The sequence below is a fragment of the Phoca vitulina genome, unplaced genomic scaffold, assembly GCF_004348235.1.
Source record: "Phoca vitulina isolate PV1807 unplaced genomic scaffold, GSC_HSeal_1.0 scaffold12, whole genome shotgun sequence".
In the NCBI taxonomy this organism is placed as follows: domain Eukaryota; kingdom Metazoa; phylum Chordata; class Mammalia; order Carnivora; family Phocidae; genus Phoca; species Phoca vitulina.
Genome location: NW_022589715.1, coordinates 45,956,992 through 45,974,983, shown reverse-complemented (window position 1 = coordinate 45,974,983; position 17,992 = coordinate 45,956,992). Strand labels below are relative to the sequence as shown.

The 17,992-nt window shown below is 40.9% G+C and overlaps 1 protein-coding gene across 1 annotated transcript; it reads left to right on the top strand.

The window, feature by feature from the left end:
- Positions 1-418: 418 nt before the first annotated feature.
- On the top strand, positions 419-13,632 carry EPCAM (epithelial cell adhesion molecule). The gene is made up of 9 exons (XM_032411199.1): positions 419-584; positions 2,886-2,993; positions 3,269-3,515; positions 4,718-4,783; positions 6,434-6,497; positions 7,949-8,050; positions 9,502-9,702; positions 11,571-11,615; positions 13,195-13,632. The coding sequence occupies exons 1-9, from the start codon at positions 509-511 to the stop codon at positions 13,234-13,236; spliced, it is 951 nt and encodes a 316-aa protein (XP_032267090.1). The 5' UTR covers positions 419-508; the 3' UTR covers positions 13,237-13,632.
- The last annotated feature ends 4,360 nt before the right edge of the window (positions 13,633-17,992 follow it).

Below are 17,992 nucleotides of genomic sequence, written 5' to 3'. Positions count from 1 at the left end.
TTTCTCCGTGGCCACCAAGGGTCCTTGCCAACTGTCACGGCCGCAGCCCACCGCCCTTCCAGCCCCCACGGGCTGCCTCAGGAAGAAGCACCTGCTGGGCGCGCGGGGTTGGGCACCGCCAGCGAACACCTGGGGAGGGGGTGGCGCCCCAACGGCCGCGCCGGGTGTGGGGGAAGGGCGCTTGCTCCCTCGCGCCCGCCCCCAGGCGGTGACTCACCGCCGGGGACCTGCGGACAGAGGTGAGCAGCCTGGGGCAGGGCCCGGGAGGCGGGGCCGCCAGGTCAGGCAGGTCTGCTCCGCCCCGCCGCGCCCGCAGAGTGCGCAGTCCCTCGGCGAGCTCGCGCCGTCCTCCCGGCAGCACTCGCCGCCGTCCTTCCGACGCGGACCCGCGCGTCCCAGGCCTCGCGTCCCCGGCCGGCCAGCGGGCTCCCGGCGCCCGGCTCCCTCCACGCGCCTTCCCGCGAGCCCCCAGCCCGCCTCGCGCCCCTCTCGACGACGCGCGCGCAGTATGGCGCGCCCCCAGGTCCTCGCGTTCGGGCTCCTGTTCGCGGCGGCCACCTTGGCGGTGGCCGTAGCTCACAAACGTAAGGAGCAGAGCTGTGGGCTTGGGCCGGGCGGGGGCGTCCCTCGGCATCCGAGACGGAGATGGTGGTGAAGGGGCTGCCGCAGCCCAGGCCCTCTGCGCAGGAGGCGGCGGGAAGGCGCGAGGGAGCCGCCTCACTTCGCCGCTTTGCCCCGCTCTCCAGGAAAATGGCCCGGAGCAGCGGCGGGAGGCAGGCAGGGAACGGAGTGGCCACGTCCGGGGACTTTTCGGCCTCGGAATGGGCCAGGAGGGCCTGGGGCGGCGCGGTGGCCGCGTGCCGTCTGGGCGCACCCACCTCCTCCGGCCGGGCGCGCGCTTGGGGTCCTAGCGTGGCGGAAACTAGTAGCCACCAACCGCTGTCCCCCCCCCCCCCGGGCACCTGTGGGTCTCGGGCGGGGACAGGTGGCTGCAGGGTGGCCGCCGGGGCCGCCACGCACCTGCGTGCGGGAGCAAGTCCTCCTGGGCCTTCACGACCTCGCGTGTGAGTGTGGGTGTTTCCCCTTTTTTAAGGATCGTGTAGGTAATGCCAAGTTTATTGTAGGGAACCCAGAAATACCGATACCTGTACAGAGTAAAAACAAAACAAATCCACAATCCCAACACTTCAAGAGAATCCCATTATTGATCCCAGTATACTTTTCTTTTAGACATTGCTGTAAACATTGCCCTAAACCGAAACACAGTTTTATATCTTGTGTGTGTATATGTGTTTTTACTCCCACATAACATCCAGAGTTTTCCATTTCTTTTAGTCTTGGAAACCGCGATATAAGTGGTGAGGGAACAATCTCTGGTGTGGAAGGTCGCGCCCTTATCCATATATTGGGCATGTGGTTTGATTACAGTTTTCTTAGTTTGGAATAAACATCTTGTCTGCCATCTCTTGATTTTTTGTAAGAAAGTGGCAGTTGGCCAGAGCTTTCTGGAAAGGAAACCTTCACCAACAGCGCATGGGCCAAATTCATTACATTTTCAAAATAATGGCGGTTTAATCAGCTCCTGTTTTTCTAGCTCCAGTCCAAGGCTAAGTACTTAATCTTAAATTGCTTTAAAGTGATGATAGCTGCTATAGGTTCAGAAAAATCTGTACCTGATTGGTCTGTTTTAAATTTCACATTCCTTGGGCACGGAAAGGTGCTTTTGAGCCGCGGTATAGTAGAGTACTGCGTAAGGCTTTAACTCCTTGAGGACAGCCACTATCTCCTTTTGTGATCCCAATACTGAGTTGAGTGCTGGACGGATTATAGAGGTGGTTCATATTAATTATAACTTAAACAGGGAATAACTAAAGCCAACTTGAGATATGAAGGAGCAATACAAAAATTCTTTGTTTTGTCACTGTTTTTTGTTAATGATTGGGTTCTCTTAGCTGGACAATTAAAAGGAATTAGAGGGGCTTGCCAATTTGAAGTTAAAAAAGCTTTTGAGATAGTCAAAGATATAACTATTTTTTCAAAGATTTATTTATTTGAGAGAGAGTGAGTGCACATGGGAGAGAGAGAGAGAGAGAGGAGCAGGCGGAGGGGCAGAGGGAGAGGGAGAAGCAGACTCCCCCCTGAGCTGGGAGCCTGATGTGTGGGCCTCAATCCCAGGACTCGGCCCAAGGCAGTTGCTTAACCAAGTGAGCCACCCAGGTTCCCAAAGATAAAACTATTAAACTGGCATTAATATCCAGGATAAGCTGTGTAATCTCACTTTCAAAGTTGGGTACTAGAATTTAATTTGGTTAGGAAGGCCACAAACAAAACAGCCCCCAAGTTCATGTGAAAGTATTAATTTTTCCAAGATACAAAATTGTCCAAGGGTTGACTGTGTTACCAGTAAGCTCAAAAGCAAGCATCTCTTTTTAAGAAAATGGGCTGGGAGGAGGGAGGAAATGCGAGTTATTCCAGATCCTAGAATTGGAATTGTTGTTTTTCGGGAAAAGAGTCAGTAGCTAAAGAGCAAGGTTTTGTCTAGCAGTACCCAGGGAGGGAAGGATCTGAGACTGGGAGTAGTATCATCACGGAGGCAAAGCTGAATATGATGTTTAGAGGGCTGTATTATTGGCTTAAAAAAATCAAAATGGGAATGCATGCAAATTAGACTATGTCTGTATAATATATAAACTATTCACCATAGTATCAGCCACTCAAATTACAGCTGAAAAATAAAACAAATTGCAGCTGAAAAATAAATCATTTTAAGGCTTTGTGGCCCTGTAACTTAGGCATTATTGTTAGAGTATAATTTAGCTAAGACACCAGAGTTCATAGTCGGATTCACATTTTAAAATGGGATTTTGTTTTTTTGATTTATCTAGCATGTGTCTGTGAAAACTACAAACTGACCACAAACTGCTCTTGGAACACAAATGGTCACTGCGAGTGTACTTCACTCGGTGCACAAAATTCTGTCATTTGCTCAAAACGTGAGTATAATTATCCTCATTGCCTTTAAGTTGTATTTTGAGTTCGCCTTCTTTAATTGATGTGTCTCAAGTCGGGAGGCGTTTTTTGGGCTCAAATTTGAATCATGTTTTGTCAAAATTATCTCATAGCTGAAGCTTCTTAAAATTTAGAAAGTGAACGTGGGAACACGTAAGTCTGCAATACTCTTTGGCTCTGGGAGAGTTAAATTAAAATTTTTTTCCTTAAGCATAAAACTGCAGTTATTTTTCAGTGTGACATTAAGCTTTCTTTACAGTGGCAACCAAATGTTTGGTGATGAAAGCAGAAATGACCCGCTCAAAGTCTGGGAGAAGAGTGAGACCTGAGGGGGCTTTCCAGAATAATGATGGGCTCTACGATCCCGACTGTGATGAGAAGGGGCTCTTTAAAGCCAAGCAGTGCAATGGCACCACCACGTGCTGGTGTGTGAACACTGCAGGGGTCCGAAGAACAGATAAGGATAATGACGATGAAATATCCTGCTCCGAACGAGTGAGGACCTAGTGAGTTGGGCTGCCCATGTTCTTGTTTTCATGCTTTTCAGTTTCATTTAAGTAAATTTATTTTTGAATATGTAATATGATTTGGTGGTTTAGAATTCAAAAGAGAGGAAAGGGTATGTAAACAGTGCAAAGTTTCCATTTTATCTCACCCCCCCCATACCCAGTTTACCTCCACAGAACTGGTCACCAGTTTGTTATAGAACCTTCCAGAGATATCTAATGAATTCACTAGCAATATGTTTTTCTTTTTCTTTTTCTTTTTTTTTTTTTTTTTTTAAAGATTTTTATTTATTTATTTGAGAGAGAAAACGAGATAGAGAGAGAGCATGAGAGGGGGGAGGGTCAGAGGGAGAAGCAGACTCCCTGCTGAGCAGGGAGCCCAATGTGGGACTCGATCCCGGGACTCCAGGATCATGACCTGAGCCGAAGGCAGTCGCTTAACCAACTGAGCCACCCAGGCGCCCCAGCAATATGTTTTTCTTATTTAAAAAATTTTTCCTTGTGGTAGTATACTAAACATGGTTTTCCTCTTCAGTTTTTCCTTAACACTGATCAGATTTGAAAGTTGGATTAGTGTTAAATGTATATGAAAAATTTAAGTTGTTTATATATTTGCTCATTTATTGTGTTTTAAAACGAGGTATGGTTACTCCTGAAACCAGTATTGCACTGTATGTTAACTAACTAGAATTTAATTAAAAATAAAAATAATAAAACCAAAGTATGGTTGTCTCAGATTTATACAGTAAAAAGGAACAGAAACACACTCAAGCTAGCTTAAGCAAAAGAGGTTTTATTAAAAGTCACTAGAGCTGAAAAGTCATCCAGACCAAGGCAGGCACTCTCTCCTTTGGTCTTCTGGAGCCTCATGGTCACTTTTCTGTTTCTCTCTGCCTTTTTGTCTCTTCCCTTGAATGTGGCCTAGCATGACCAGCTAAGACTTGGCTTTACATGACCTTGAGTATTGTGGCCCAAAGCCAGAGGTTGACCTGTTCGAAAGGGTGTTTTCTTCTGGAAGAGTGCTTTATGAGCAATGTGTGGGGGCCAAAGAAGAAATGAAGGGCAAACCTATTGCATGAATCCTTTTCCGTTGATTGTACTGTAGTTCCACTTGGGACTTTTGCTGTTAGCTTATTAGGAAAATACTGTAAAAGGCTGAGTTGTTATAGTCAATCATTAAATACTGTCTTTTTACTTTACAGCTGGATAATCATTGAACTAAAGCACAAAACAAGAGAAACACCTTATGATACGCAAAGTTTGAGGACGTACGTACTGTTAAGTGCATTATATTTGCACAGTTGATACTTAGGTCTTCATTCTAAGCCATTAGAAAAACTAAAACAAATCTTAATGCTTTTTTATATTTGTGAAAAAATAAAATACTATAATGTTTTAACCTTATTTTGAAGTAGAGTTGCAAGAATAGTAGATTCCTGTAATACTCTTCACTCAGATTCACCAATGAACATTTTGCCCCATTTTCTTTTTATATGTGTGTGTACTTTATATATCTACCTGATCATGTATAGATATTTTTTTCCCAGAACCATTTGAGAGCAAGTTGTAGATGTCATGCCCCTTACCCCTAAATACTTCAGTCTATCTTTTCCTAGGAATAAAAGGCACTCTCTTTTTTTCTTTAATTTCTTTCATTCTCTTTCTTGTAATCTCTATGCCCAATGTGGGATTTGAACTCATGACCCCAAGATAAGAGTCGCATGCTCTACCAGCTGAGCCAGCCAGGCTCCCCAAAAGGCACTTTGTTGTGTAACCACTCTACAGTTACTAAATTCAGGAAATTTAATGTTACACCATATTGTGCCAGTTTGCCCAATGTTGATCTTTATGGTAATTTTTTTTTCCCCTTTCACCCAGAACCCAATCTAAGATCATGTATTGTATTTAGCTGTTGTGATGCTTTAGTCTCTTTTAATATGGAACACTGTCTTGGCCTTTCTTGGTCCTTCATGATGTTGATATTTTTCAAGAGTATAGGCAAATTATTTCATAAAATGTCCCTCAGATTTGGATTTACCTGATGTTTCCTCATAATTAAATCGAGGTTAAGCATTTTTTTTTTTTTAAGATTTTATTTGAGAGAGAGAGAGTACACGAGAGGGGGTAGGGTCAGAGGGAGAAGCAAACTCCCTGCTGAGCGGGGAGCCCAATGCAGGACTCGATCCTGGGACTCCAGGATCATGACCTGAGCTGAAGGCAGTCGCTAAACCACCTGAGCCACCCAGGCACTCCAGGTTAAGCATTTTTGACAGAAAAACTACATAAGTGATCCTATGTCCTTCTCAGTACCTCACATCAGGAAGCACATGTCTTCTTGTCTCTTTATTAGTGATGTTAACTCTGATTAAGGGGATATCTATCAGGTTTGTAATGTAGAGTTACTGGTTACCTCTTTGTAATAATTTTTTTTAATTTTTTAAAAAGATTTTATTTATTTGAGAGAAAGAAAGAGTGCACAAGCAGGGGGAGGGGCAGAGGGAGAAGCAGACACCCCGCTGAGCAGGGAGCCCAACACAGGGGTCAATCCCAGGACCCTGGGATCATGACCTGAGCTGAAGGCAGAGGTTTAGCCAACTGAGCCACTCAGGTGCCCCACCTCTTTGTAATTGATAAATATAATCTGTGGGCAGATATTGGGATCCTCATAAATATCCTGTTTCTAATCAAACTAGAACTGAACAGTTTTAGCATCAATGGATGATTCTAGCATGAATCAATTATTATGATAGTTGCAAAATGGCATAACATTTTTAAAACAAGTTTGATTAATGACAATTCTAGAGCTTGAACTACCTGCTTAGTTAAAAAGTAGTGCTTCTTAAAAAAAAAAAAAATAGTGCTGCTTAATGTTGTGTAGTACACTTTTTTTTTAAACACAGATTTTTAATTATTTACAGTGCACTTACGAAGACAATCACAACTCGTTATCAGCTGGATCCAAAATATATCACAAATATTCTGGTGAGATTTTTGTTTTTAATAAATGAGCTCTAGCAGAAAGTTAGTGGGATAGAATGGTTTGGGTATGACTTTGGTAGTGGTTAAACTGCATTTGAATACAGTTTAAACCCTGGACACTTAATAATTCAAATTTCCTTGAATTTTGTTGTTGTTTTCCTTCCATAGCCTTTGAAAACCTCAGTTTTACCCTTAAGGAAAATGTAGTATCTCTGGTTGAAAAATACTTGAATATGTGATAGAACTTTTTTAAGGCAGAAAATTAATGTCATTTTTAAGGACAGGAGGGAGTATACTTTTTTGCTCCTTAAAAGCAGAACATGGTAAATGCGTATTGCATTTTGGATTGCATTTCTTTAGCATTTTATTTTTTTTAAGATTTTATTTATTTATTTGAGAGAGAGAGAGAGAGTGTGCAGCGAACACAGGGAGAAGCAGACTCCCCACTAAGCGGGGAGCCCAACGTTGGGCTCCATCCCACGACCCTGAGATCATGACCTGAGCTGAAGGCAGGTGCTTATCTGACTGAGCCACCCAGGTGCCCCTAGCATTTTATTTTTAAAAAGTAGTTCTAACCAAATAAGATACTTTTTTGTGTGTGTGTTTTCTTTTGTTTTTTTAAAAGTAAGCTCTACAGGGATGTCTGGGTGGCTCAGTCGGTTAAGCATCTGCCTTCGGCTCAGGTCATGATCCCGGGGTCCTGGGATCAAGTCCTGCATCAGGCTCCTTGCTCAGCAGGGAGTCTGCTTCTCCCTCTGCCTGCCTCTCTCTCTCTCTCTCTGACAAATAAATAAAATCTTTAAAATAAATAAATAAATAAATAAATAAATAAAAATAAAAGTAAGCTCTACAACCGATGTGAGGCTTGAACTCACGACCCTGAGGTCAAGAGTCGTATGCTCTAGGGACTGAGCCAGCCAGGCACCCTCAACTAAAATGTTTGTTTTTATTTTCTAATAAGATACTTTATTTTTTTTAAAAAAAAGATTTTATTTATTTATTTGACAGCACAAGCAAGGGGAGTGACAGGCAGAAGAGAAGGAGAAGTAGGCTCCCCGCTCAGCAGGGAGCCCGATGTGGGGGGCTCCATCCCAGGACCCTGGGATCATGACCTGAGCCCAAGGCAGATGCTTACCTGACTGAGCCACCTAGGCGCCCTCAAATAAGATACTTTAATACCTTGTTTTAAATTTTTTTTTCAAGGGAAGAAAATACCCTTTTGAAAAGAAAATGTGCATCATCATTACCTTTAGTTGCATTGCTGTCTTATTTCCCTTGGATAGATTTTAAAACCTCCCAAAGATTTGTAAATTATTTGTACCAAGTGGAAAGGAACACTGACACATGTAGATTACAGAAAATCAAAAACTGAATATTCTGATTTTTGAACCATGATATTTTTACATGATTTTGGTTGTATTGATATTAATTTGTATTTTTTATTTTTCACCCAGTATGAAAATGATCTTATCACTATTGATCTGATGCAAAATTCATCTCAGAAAACTCAGAATGATGTGGACATAGCTGACGTGGCTTACTATTTTGAAAAAGATGTGAGTATAATCTTCCTCATTTTATTCCTGTGTTTAGAAATGTAATGTCTGTCATGCCTCAATGGATTTAAGATCTTTCATCATCTTTTTCTCCACTTACACATCAACCACACCTCTGTTCTCCACGTGGTTCTTGTGCTGCCATTAACTTTGTCCTCATCCCTCCCATGCGTCTTTCTCACCCACCTTTCTGACCTGTTTGTTGTATATTTATGCCTTTTTCTCAAGTTCTTTTACCTAGAATATTTTCTCTCATAATTCTTACCTATTGCATCCTTGATAGTTACTTAGGGTGTGTGTATAGCCTTCCCCATTATAATGTCCATGAACAAGAAGTTATGTAAGAAATGCTGTGTAACTAGTGTGATTAAAATAATTTGTTTCTACTTTAATATATTATCAAAAAAATAAATAGGGGGCGCCTGGGTGGCTCAGTCGTTAAGCGTCTGCCTTCAGCTCGGGTCATGATCCCAGGGTCCTGGGATCGAGCCCCACATCGGGCTCCCTGCTCAGCGGGGAGCCTGCTTCTCCCTCTCCTGCTCCCCCTGCTTGTGTTCCCCTCTCTCGCTGTGTCTCTGTCAAATAAATAAATAAAAATCTTTAAAAAAATAAATAAATAAAAAATAAATAAATAAATAAACTTTAGGGGCGCCTGGGTGGCTCAGTCCATTGGGCATCTGCCTTCGGCTCAGGTCATGATTCCAGGGTCCTGGGATGGAGCCCCACATCGGGCTCCCTGCCCAGCGGGAAGCCTGCTTCTCCCTCCCTCACTCCCCCTTGCTTGTGTTCCCTCTCTCGCTGTCTCTCTCTCTCTCTCTCTGTCAAATAAATAAATAAAATCTTTAAAAAATAACAACAAGTAAATAAATAAACTTTAATATGTTCTAGTGAGCCATTTTCTGATGAAGCCTGGAATTTTCTTCAAAATAACTGGCCCAGGGGGAGGGGGAAGGGAGGAAGGATGAAACCAAGAATGGATTGAAGAAGGTTGGCCATGTATTTATATTGTTGAATCCGGGATGATAGGGATAATGGGACTTCATTATACTATTCTTTCTACTTTCATATATGTTTGAAAATTTGCCACAATAAAGTTTTTTTAAAGTTTGAGCGCATGAGAGTGTTACCATTGAAACCACAAAGATCCTTGACAGCGGTTCTTTCAGAGTACAATTGACAAGTAATTCTGTGTGGCCATGGTGGGTTTTCTTTTTCTTTTTCTTTTTCTTTTTTTAAGATTTTATTTATTCATTTTGAGAGAGAGAGACAGAGCACAAGCAGAGGGAGAGGGAGAAGCCGATTCCCCTCCGAGCCCTATGTGGGGCTCGATCCCAGGACACTGGGATCATGACCTGAGCCGAAGGCAGATGCTTAACTGACTGAGCCACCCAGGCATCCCCATGGTGGGTTTTCTTAAATATTTTAAATTGCTTTTATCCTTCTCAATACAGGTTAAAGACGAATCCTTGTTCCATTCCAGTAGAATGGACCTGAGAGTAAATGGGGAACAATTGGATCTGGATCCTGGTCGAACTGCAATTTACTATGTTGATGAAAAACCACCTGAATTTTCAATGCAGGGTCTACAAGCCGGTATTATTGCTGTCATTGTGGTTGTGACCCTAGCAGTTATTGCTGGAATCGTTGTGCTGGTGAGTATAGAACTAGTCAACTTTCCCTTGAGGGCATACTCTTCCAAGAAAAGGCGACAGCATGAGAGAGCTACGTTCTGGAACATATTAATGAAACAAAAGCTTCATTTTTTATAATTCGGTATAGTGAACAAATCTCTTGCATCTGGTCCTTTTTTATAAAACAGTCATTTTCTGAAGCAAGAAAGGATACTAATCTGAGAAAAGCTCGTAGCCAAGCCCCTCACAGGTCAGTTACGTGGCCATCAGGCGACAAATGTCCATCAGTTCTCTCGCTGCAAACAGTCTACCAGTCCTGCCAGCGTCAGTGCAAAATCCCTGAACTCCCAAACTATTCAACGAAATGCAACAACAGAACCCAATTAACGTTAGCATAGAAAGGATTGAAAGTGGTAAATATGAAGAGCAACTCTAAACAAAAGATTCGCAAATCGATTTAGCAGTGCTTCAGCAGAACAAGGTACTACCTGAACAGACAGGGTTTATTTTAGATGTAAGGATGCTCCAGCATTAGAAATCTTAACAATATAGCAGAATTCAGAAATATATTTGATGGTATGTGGGAACTTAGATTTTTGGTTCAATGGAATTATATTTGACTCTCCATCTGGAAGAAAAAAAATGTTGCATTCCTATTTCACCCCACCACGGTGGGCCATATTGCCCACCTGTGTGAATGGCACGTTATGGAGCAGTGCACCCATTTTCAAACCCAAATTCCAGATGGATTATAGTCCAAAATGTTAAAAAATTAGAACAAATATCAAAATTAATTTAGGAAATATTTGTACAACCTTGTGGTAAAGGGAACCAAGTAAGGCAAGAAATCTGGAATCCATGAATGAAAAGATATATATTTGACTGAGTTGAAATTAAACATTTTGTATGGCAAAGATACTGTAAAGTGAAAAATGTCAATTCTCGGTTGGGGGAAAATCTCCATGATACATAAAACTAAAAAGGTTGTTACGCATAACACGTAATTAGTTCTTACAAATTGATGAGAAAATTAAACAGTAGCAAAAGGCATGGATAGATGATTTACAGAAGAAATCCAGATGGGAAATAAGCATGAGAGAATCATAGAAATCAAACTGTTCTGTAGAAACAAAAGCACAGGTTCATAAGAAGCATGGTCAAGGTTATATATTCTGGTGTTGCTAGTAAGGATAAATCTGGAAAACGTCTGTAGGAGAACGGATGAGTGGATTGTGGAATATCCATGGTATGGAGTAAAGTTATTAAAAAGAATGAGTACAATCTATAGTTTTTGATCTGGAAAGGTTCCTGTGATGTGGATACAGGCTGTGCAAAGAGAGAAATGATCCTGTATTATCCCATTTTTTTAGACTGCCCCCCCTTTCCCAAAACTCACGCACATACGTTTTTGTGTATATTTGTATGAGGATGGAACAAAATGTGGAAGGCTGCGTACCAGGCTGTTAGATGTTATTAAAGATTATTCATGGTTTTCTCAGTGCAACTTTTTTTGTTTCACTGGTTGTGTTAGGCTTTTTGTTGTTGTTCCAAAAGATTTTGGTTTAGCAGGGGAGGAGGTCTAGAAAGTTTTTTTGATTTTTTTTTTTTTTTAAATATAATATTCAGTGTTACATTAGTTTCAGGTGTACAACATAGTGATTCAGCAATTCTATACATTACTCAGTGCACCTCATGATAGGTGTAGGCTTTTTTTTTCTTTTAGTTTAGTAGGGAAATTTTAATTTAAGAAATAACATCTGTGGATAGATTTGTAAGTTAAATTTGTTCAGATAGGAATTATGTCTATTAAAAGCATTTATGTGTCAATTTGGATCAACTTTTTCTTTCGATAGCAGTTCTAAAATAGTAATCATTTTTCTTCCATTCAGGTTATTTCCAGAAAGAACAGAATGGCAAAGTATGAGAAGGCTGAGGTAAATGGATTACTTTATAAAAAGCCCCTTTTTTAATCTCTTACTCCTGATAATCACTGTACCTTCCAAGACACTGATGGGACTCAATTATACTGGAGCCCCTTTATAGTGTAGTTCTTAGGGTCTGTCTTTCAATGCTCCCTTACTTACATTCCTTTTTTTTTTTTTTTAAAGATTTTATTTATTGAGAGAGCAAACAGCGGAGGGGGAGGGGGAGGAGCAGAGGGAGAAGCAGACTCCCCGCTGAGGGGAGACAGGACGCGGGGCTCGATCCCAGGACCCTGATATCATGACGTGAACCAAAAGCAGACACTTAACCAGCTGAGCCCCCCAGGCGTCCCTTAAATGCATTCTCTTGCATGAGATCCACAGCAGGCCAGCTGATACTGAGTTCTGTCTCAGAGTAGTGGGATAGGAAGCCTGAGATTTTTGTTTGATGAAGTGTCAACTTTTAGTGGGGTCTTTTAGAGGCATACTCTATAGATTCACGTTAGAGAAACTCCATGGGACTGAAGACCTGATTCACTGTCTCTATGCCAGTGAAATCATCATTAAAAAGGACCTTAGTTTATGTCCTAGTGGGTCAGTTGCATGCTAACTAGTCATGTACATTAGTGTGGAAACAAACTGTCAGATCGTTAGTGTGTCAGCCACTTGGAATTAGATGTGAAACATACTTGTTCCTGAATCCTCTCAGTAACATTTTCAGTACACCCACCAATTTTTACATATTTATGTATTTACTTGTAATTGTATATGTACTTTTTACTAATATTTTACCAAGAAACACAGAAATGTAAAAGAATATTGAAAACAACCCAATAGAACTAGAAAGTTGTAAATTTTTTTCCCATACCATAGTTGATTATCTGGCTTACCTGGTTTGGTGACCACAGGTCTAGGGGATAGACTCTCCCTGAACTGAAGCATAACAGAAAGGTGGAATGACAATGTACTATATGGTTAAGAGCAATATAGATGTGGGTTTGACAACTTGTTAGCTGGGTAGGCAAGTTATTTAACTTCTTTAAGTCTCCATGTTTGCTTATCTATAAACTGGGGATAATATTACAGACCCGTTATAAGGATTAAACAAGGTAGAGTGTATAAAGTACTGGTCCCATGTGTGCCACATAGTAGAATGTTTGCCAGCGTTGGTAGTTTCCATCATCTTGTCTCAGCTCTGCCCGTAACTAATTGTGTGATCTGGAACAGGTCACCTAATTCTGAACTTCAGTTTCCTCATCTATAAAATTAAAAGATTGATGATAGAAAATAAGATTCTTACTGGATGTAAAAATGGCATACATTTAATAAAGACCTTATCCATTCTTACAGATCTAGCTCACCTGCTACTTCCCCCATCACTTTGGCCATCTTACCTCCAAATAGCAGTTTGGGTCATGCATTCAGTGTGTGCTTCCTTGTAGTACATTTTTTTCTTTTTCCAAATAAGGCTCATAAATGTGGGAGATAATCATCTTGCTTTCCTCTTTTTTTTTTTTTTTTAACTATTTTCAGGATGAACAAAAGGTTGGAAAATTATTTAAAATTTTTTTCTCTTTTTCTTCTATTGCAGATAAAGGAGATGGGTGAGATGCATAGGGAACTCAATGCATAATGACTATAAATTGAAGAGTAACTATAAGAAGGGAAATTAGCAGATTGCAAGTGTATGAGCATGGGACAAAGAGATCTTTGAGGACTACTATTTTGTTAGTTAACATCTCCTATTTGTAATAGTGAAACCTGTACTCAATATATAAACAGCTTCAAATTGACTCTACCAATCTTAAAATTTGACCACAGGGTCCTATCTTTGCAGATCTGATATAAAACCCAGAACTTGGACTGCATAGTTAAAATTTTTTATGCCTAACATTGAGGTGTGTGCCTTAAGTATGCTTCCACAGTAGAGTTTGAATGACGACTGTCTCATCCATTTGTGATTGAAAGCTGCCTATTTACTTTGAGTCTTGTACATATGAACTTTTTTTACAAACTGTGAAATAAAACATTTTAAAACTGAATTTCCTAACTTTGAATCATTGAATCAAATTTCATAGTATACACATAAGGTTAACAGGGTGAAAAATGCTCTGAATGCGAACTACAAATTAGAGTTTTGTATGAGTACTTATAATCACGTGTATTTAATAGAAAATGTATAACCTAAAATATGTAACTTCTAACAGGAAAATCAAACAATTTTATTCTGAATGAATCTAAGTTTCTGTTTTAAACAAATCAGCACTTTGGCCAACACTTAAGCCTTGGGGCGGAACTGATGGAGAATGTTGTAAACCATGAATGCTGTGCTTGGTTGAATTAAAGCACCAGTCATTCAACCTCTTACGTAATGAGTGATTGTAGTACAAACACATTTTACATGAAGTTAAGTATCCTGAAGTATTTTGCTTTCAATAGGAAATTCTTTAAAACATTTTGAAAAGAACAACATTAAAGAAAATGTAAAAGCTAGATTGAACAAAAATTTTTATCCCTTCTGTAGTAGGCAGAATTCTAGGATGGCCCACAAGATTTCTTATCTCTGATGAATATGCCCTATATAATCCCCTCCCCTAGAGTGTGGGTAGGGCCTGTGCATGTGATGAACTGCCACTCCCAAGATGAAGTTACCCTTTATGGCAAAGGCCAGGAGATTTTTAGGTGTAGATGTGATTAAGATCCCTAATAACTCGACTGAATTAAAAGGGAGTTACAAAAGAGTGCCCAAAGGTAGGAGACAAGAAGTAGAAACTGTAGATGTGTTCTCCTGTTAGCCTTAAAGCAAACTGCCATGTTGTGGGAAGGGTCACCTACCAGCAAACCCCAGGCTGGCTGAGGGGAGGGCCTCAGTCCCACAACCTCAAGAACTGAATTCTGCCAACAACGAGGGAACTTGGAAAAGGACCCCAGCTCCAGGTGAGATCACAGCCCTGGCCAACATCACTGTAATCTCGAGACCCTGAGAAAAGGATCCACTTACGTAATGCCTAGGCTCCTGACCGATGGGAACTGAGATAGTAAAGGTTTACGGTCATCAGATGCTAACTTTGTGGTAATTTGTTAGGCAGCAATAGAAATTGATACAGCTAGTAGGAAGTAAAGAGAATGGGAATAGATAACAAGGAGCAGCCATGACCCCTAGGGCTGAGAGAGCACCCAAGGAAGAGCTCTACTTTCCTAAACCCCACTCCCTGGGCTGAGATCCGGACCTTGTGGGAGGGCACTGGGGCTCCCTGAAGAGCAGGGAAGTGGCAGTGAGGCTGCACTGGAGGGGCTCAGCTGAAAACCTGCTGGCTAGGACAGGAGTCCTCAAACTACAGCCTGGCCCACCACCTGTTTTTACATAGTCTGGGAGGTAAGAATGGTTTTGCACTTTTAAATGTTTGAAAAGAGGGCACCTGGGTGGCTCAGTCGTTAAGCGTCTGCCTTCGGTTCAGGTCATGATCCCGGGGTCCTGGGATCGAGTCCCACATCGGGCTCCCTGCTCGGCGGGAAGCCTGCCTCTCCCTCTCCCACTCCCCCTGCTTGTGTTCCTGCTCTAGCTATCTCTCTCTCTGTCAAATAAATAAATAAAATCTTTAAAAAAAAAAAATAAATGTTTGAAAAGAATGTTCCCTGGTATGTGCAAGTTACATGACACAAAAATGTCAGTGTCTATTAACAAAGTTCTGTTGGAGCACAGCTGCGCTCATTTATTGTGTGGCTGTTTTGCGCTACAGCGAGAAGAGTTGAGTAGTGTCAGACCCCATGGCTGGCGCAACCTAAAATACTCATCCTGGTCCTTTACAGAATGAGCTTGTGACCCTTGCTGTAGGGTGCTGGGAAAAGCTGTTCATGAGGAGGCGTCCTCCCAGACACCAAAGGCCCTCCATAAAGCTGCCTTCTATAATTTGGGTGTAGGAGCAGGTACTCGGGGAAGCTGCTGACTACTGTCCCCTGCAGGAGCAGCCGTGTGCTGGAGAAGCCCTGAGGGCTGTGCACTGGGGAAATAGCAGGTGTTGCAAGGGGAGCGAACTGCCCTTTCTTCTTGCACGGTCTGTCCTGCGCCCTCCACTGACAAAGCTTCAGGTGCATTTTTACAGAGCAGGCGAAAAGAGTGAATTTGCAGGTAAGAGGCAATAAATCGATAAGGACACGTTCTTCAACTCCATGCCCTCAAGTTTCTGTCCTATCTCTTCTGAAGACAACACTGACCTACCAATTGACAATGGCCCTTTTTCCCCAGTGTTTAATCATGTGATCTCTCCACAGCTTATCATGATGACTCTCCCATGTCCTACCCCAGTATGTTGTTTACAGATTTTCTTCTTTGGCATAGCTGGCATTAGTCTCCCATGATTGTTTCCCTCTTCCACTGACTCTGAAACACTGATGTTCTCAGGATTTGGCCTTATTAATATTTTCTACTACTGTGGATATAGTATTACTAAAAATTGTGCCTTTTCTTCTGTTAATCTGCCTTCTGTCAGTTTAATTCACATACTCCCAGGAACTGAACCTAAGAGGGTAGAGGAAAGTTTGTCCTCTACAAATAAAACACTTCTGTAGATACAACATAATTTCATAACTCTTTTCCGTCATCCTAAAACATGCCCCCAAACTCCTCTAAAAATTCCCACTGACCTCCCTAACAAACTACCATTCCTTTGTCCTTTCTTATCAAACTTTTATTTTTTTTTTAATTTTAATTCCAGTATAGTTCACATACAGTGTTATATTAGTTTCAGGTGTACTATAATTCTGTACATTACTCTGCTCACCACAATAAATGTACTCTTTATTTTTATGTAATCTCCACACCGAACGTGGGGCTCAAACTCACAACTCTGAGATCAAGAGCCACACTCTTCCGACTGAGCCAGCCAGGTGTCCCATTTCTTGTGTTTTTTATTTTAGCCATTCTGACAGGTGTGAGATGATATCTGATTGTTTTGATTTGCATTTATCTGATGATAAGTGATGTTGAGTATCATTTCCTATGTCTGTTGGCCATCTGTATGTCTTCTTTGGAGAAATAAATGTCTGTTCATGTCTTCTGCCCATTTTTAAATTGGATTGTTTGGTTTTCTGGTGTTGAGTTATATAAGTTCTCTATATATTTTGGATACTAACCCTTTACTGGATATCATTTGCAAATATCTTCTCCTATTCAGTAGGCTGTCTTTTAGTTTTGTTGATAGTTTCCTTTGCTGTGCAGAAGCTTTTTATTTTGAGGTATAGTCCCAATAGTTTATTTTTGCTTTTGTTTACCTTGCCTGAGGAGACACTTCTAGAAAAATGTTATTACAGCTGATGTCGGAGAAATTACTGCTTGTGCTCTCTTCTGGAATTTTTATGGTTTCAGGTCTCATATTTAGGTTCTTAATCCATCTTGAGTTATTTTTGTGTATGGTGTAAGAAATTGGTCCAGTTTCATTCTTTTGCATATAGCTGTCCAATTTTCCCAATACCATTTGTTGAAGCGACTGTCTTTTTCTCATTGGATATTCTTGCCTCCTTTGTCGAAGATTGACTATATAATTATGGGTTTATTTCTGGACTTTCTATTCTGTTCCACAGATCTATGTGTATTTTTGTGCTAGTACCATACTGTTTTGATTACTATAGCTTTGTAGTATAACTTGAAATCTGGAATTGTGATACCTCCAGCTTTGTTTTTCTTTTTCAAGATTGCTTTGGCTATTCAGGGTCTTTTGTGGTTATATACAAATTTTAGGATTGTTTATTGTAGTTCTGTGAAAAATGATGTTGGTATTTTGATAGGGATTGCATTAAATCTGTAGATTGCTTTGGGTAGTATGGACATTTTAACAATATTTGTTCTTCCAATCCATGAACATGGAATATCCTTCCATTTGTGTTATCTTGAATTTCTTTCATCAGTGTTTGATAGCTTTTTTAAAAAAAGGTTTTATTTACTTATTTATTTGAGAGAGAAGGAGAGAGAGTGAGGGAGCAAGCATGAGCAGGAGGGGCAGAGGGAGATAGAGAATCTCGAGCAGACTCTATGCTGAGTGGTGTCTGACAAGGAGCTCAGTCTCATGACCCTGAGATCATGACCTGAGCTGAAACCAAGGGTCAGACACTTAACCAACTGAACCACCCAGGTGCCCCCATTCCTTGATAGTTTTTAAAGTATGGGTCTTTCACCTCTTTGGTTAGGTTTATTTCTAAGTATTTTATTATTTTTGGTGTAATTATAAATGGGATTGGTTTCTTAATTTCTCTTTCTGCTGCTTTATTATTAGTACATAGAAATGCAATGGATTTATGTACATTGATTTTGTATCCTGCAACCTTACTGAATTAATTTATCAGTTCTAGTAGTTATTTTTGGTGGGGTCTTTAGGGTTTTCTATATGTAGTAT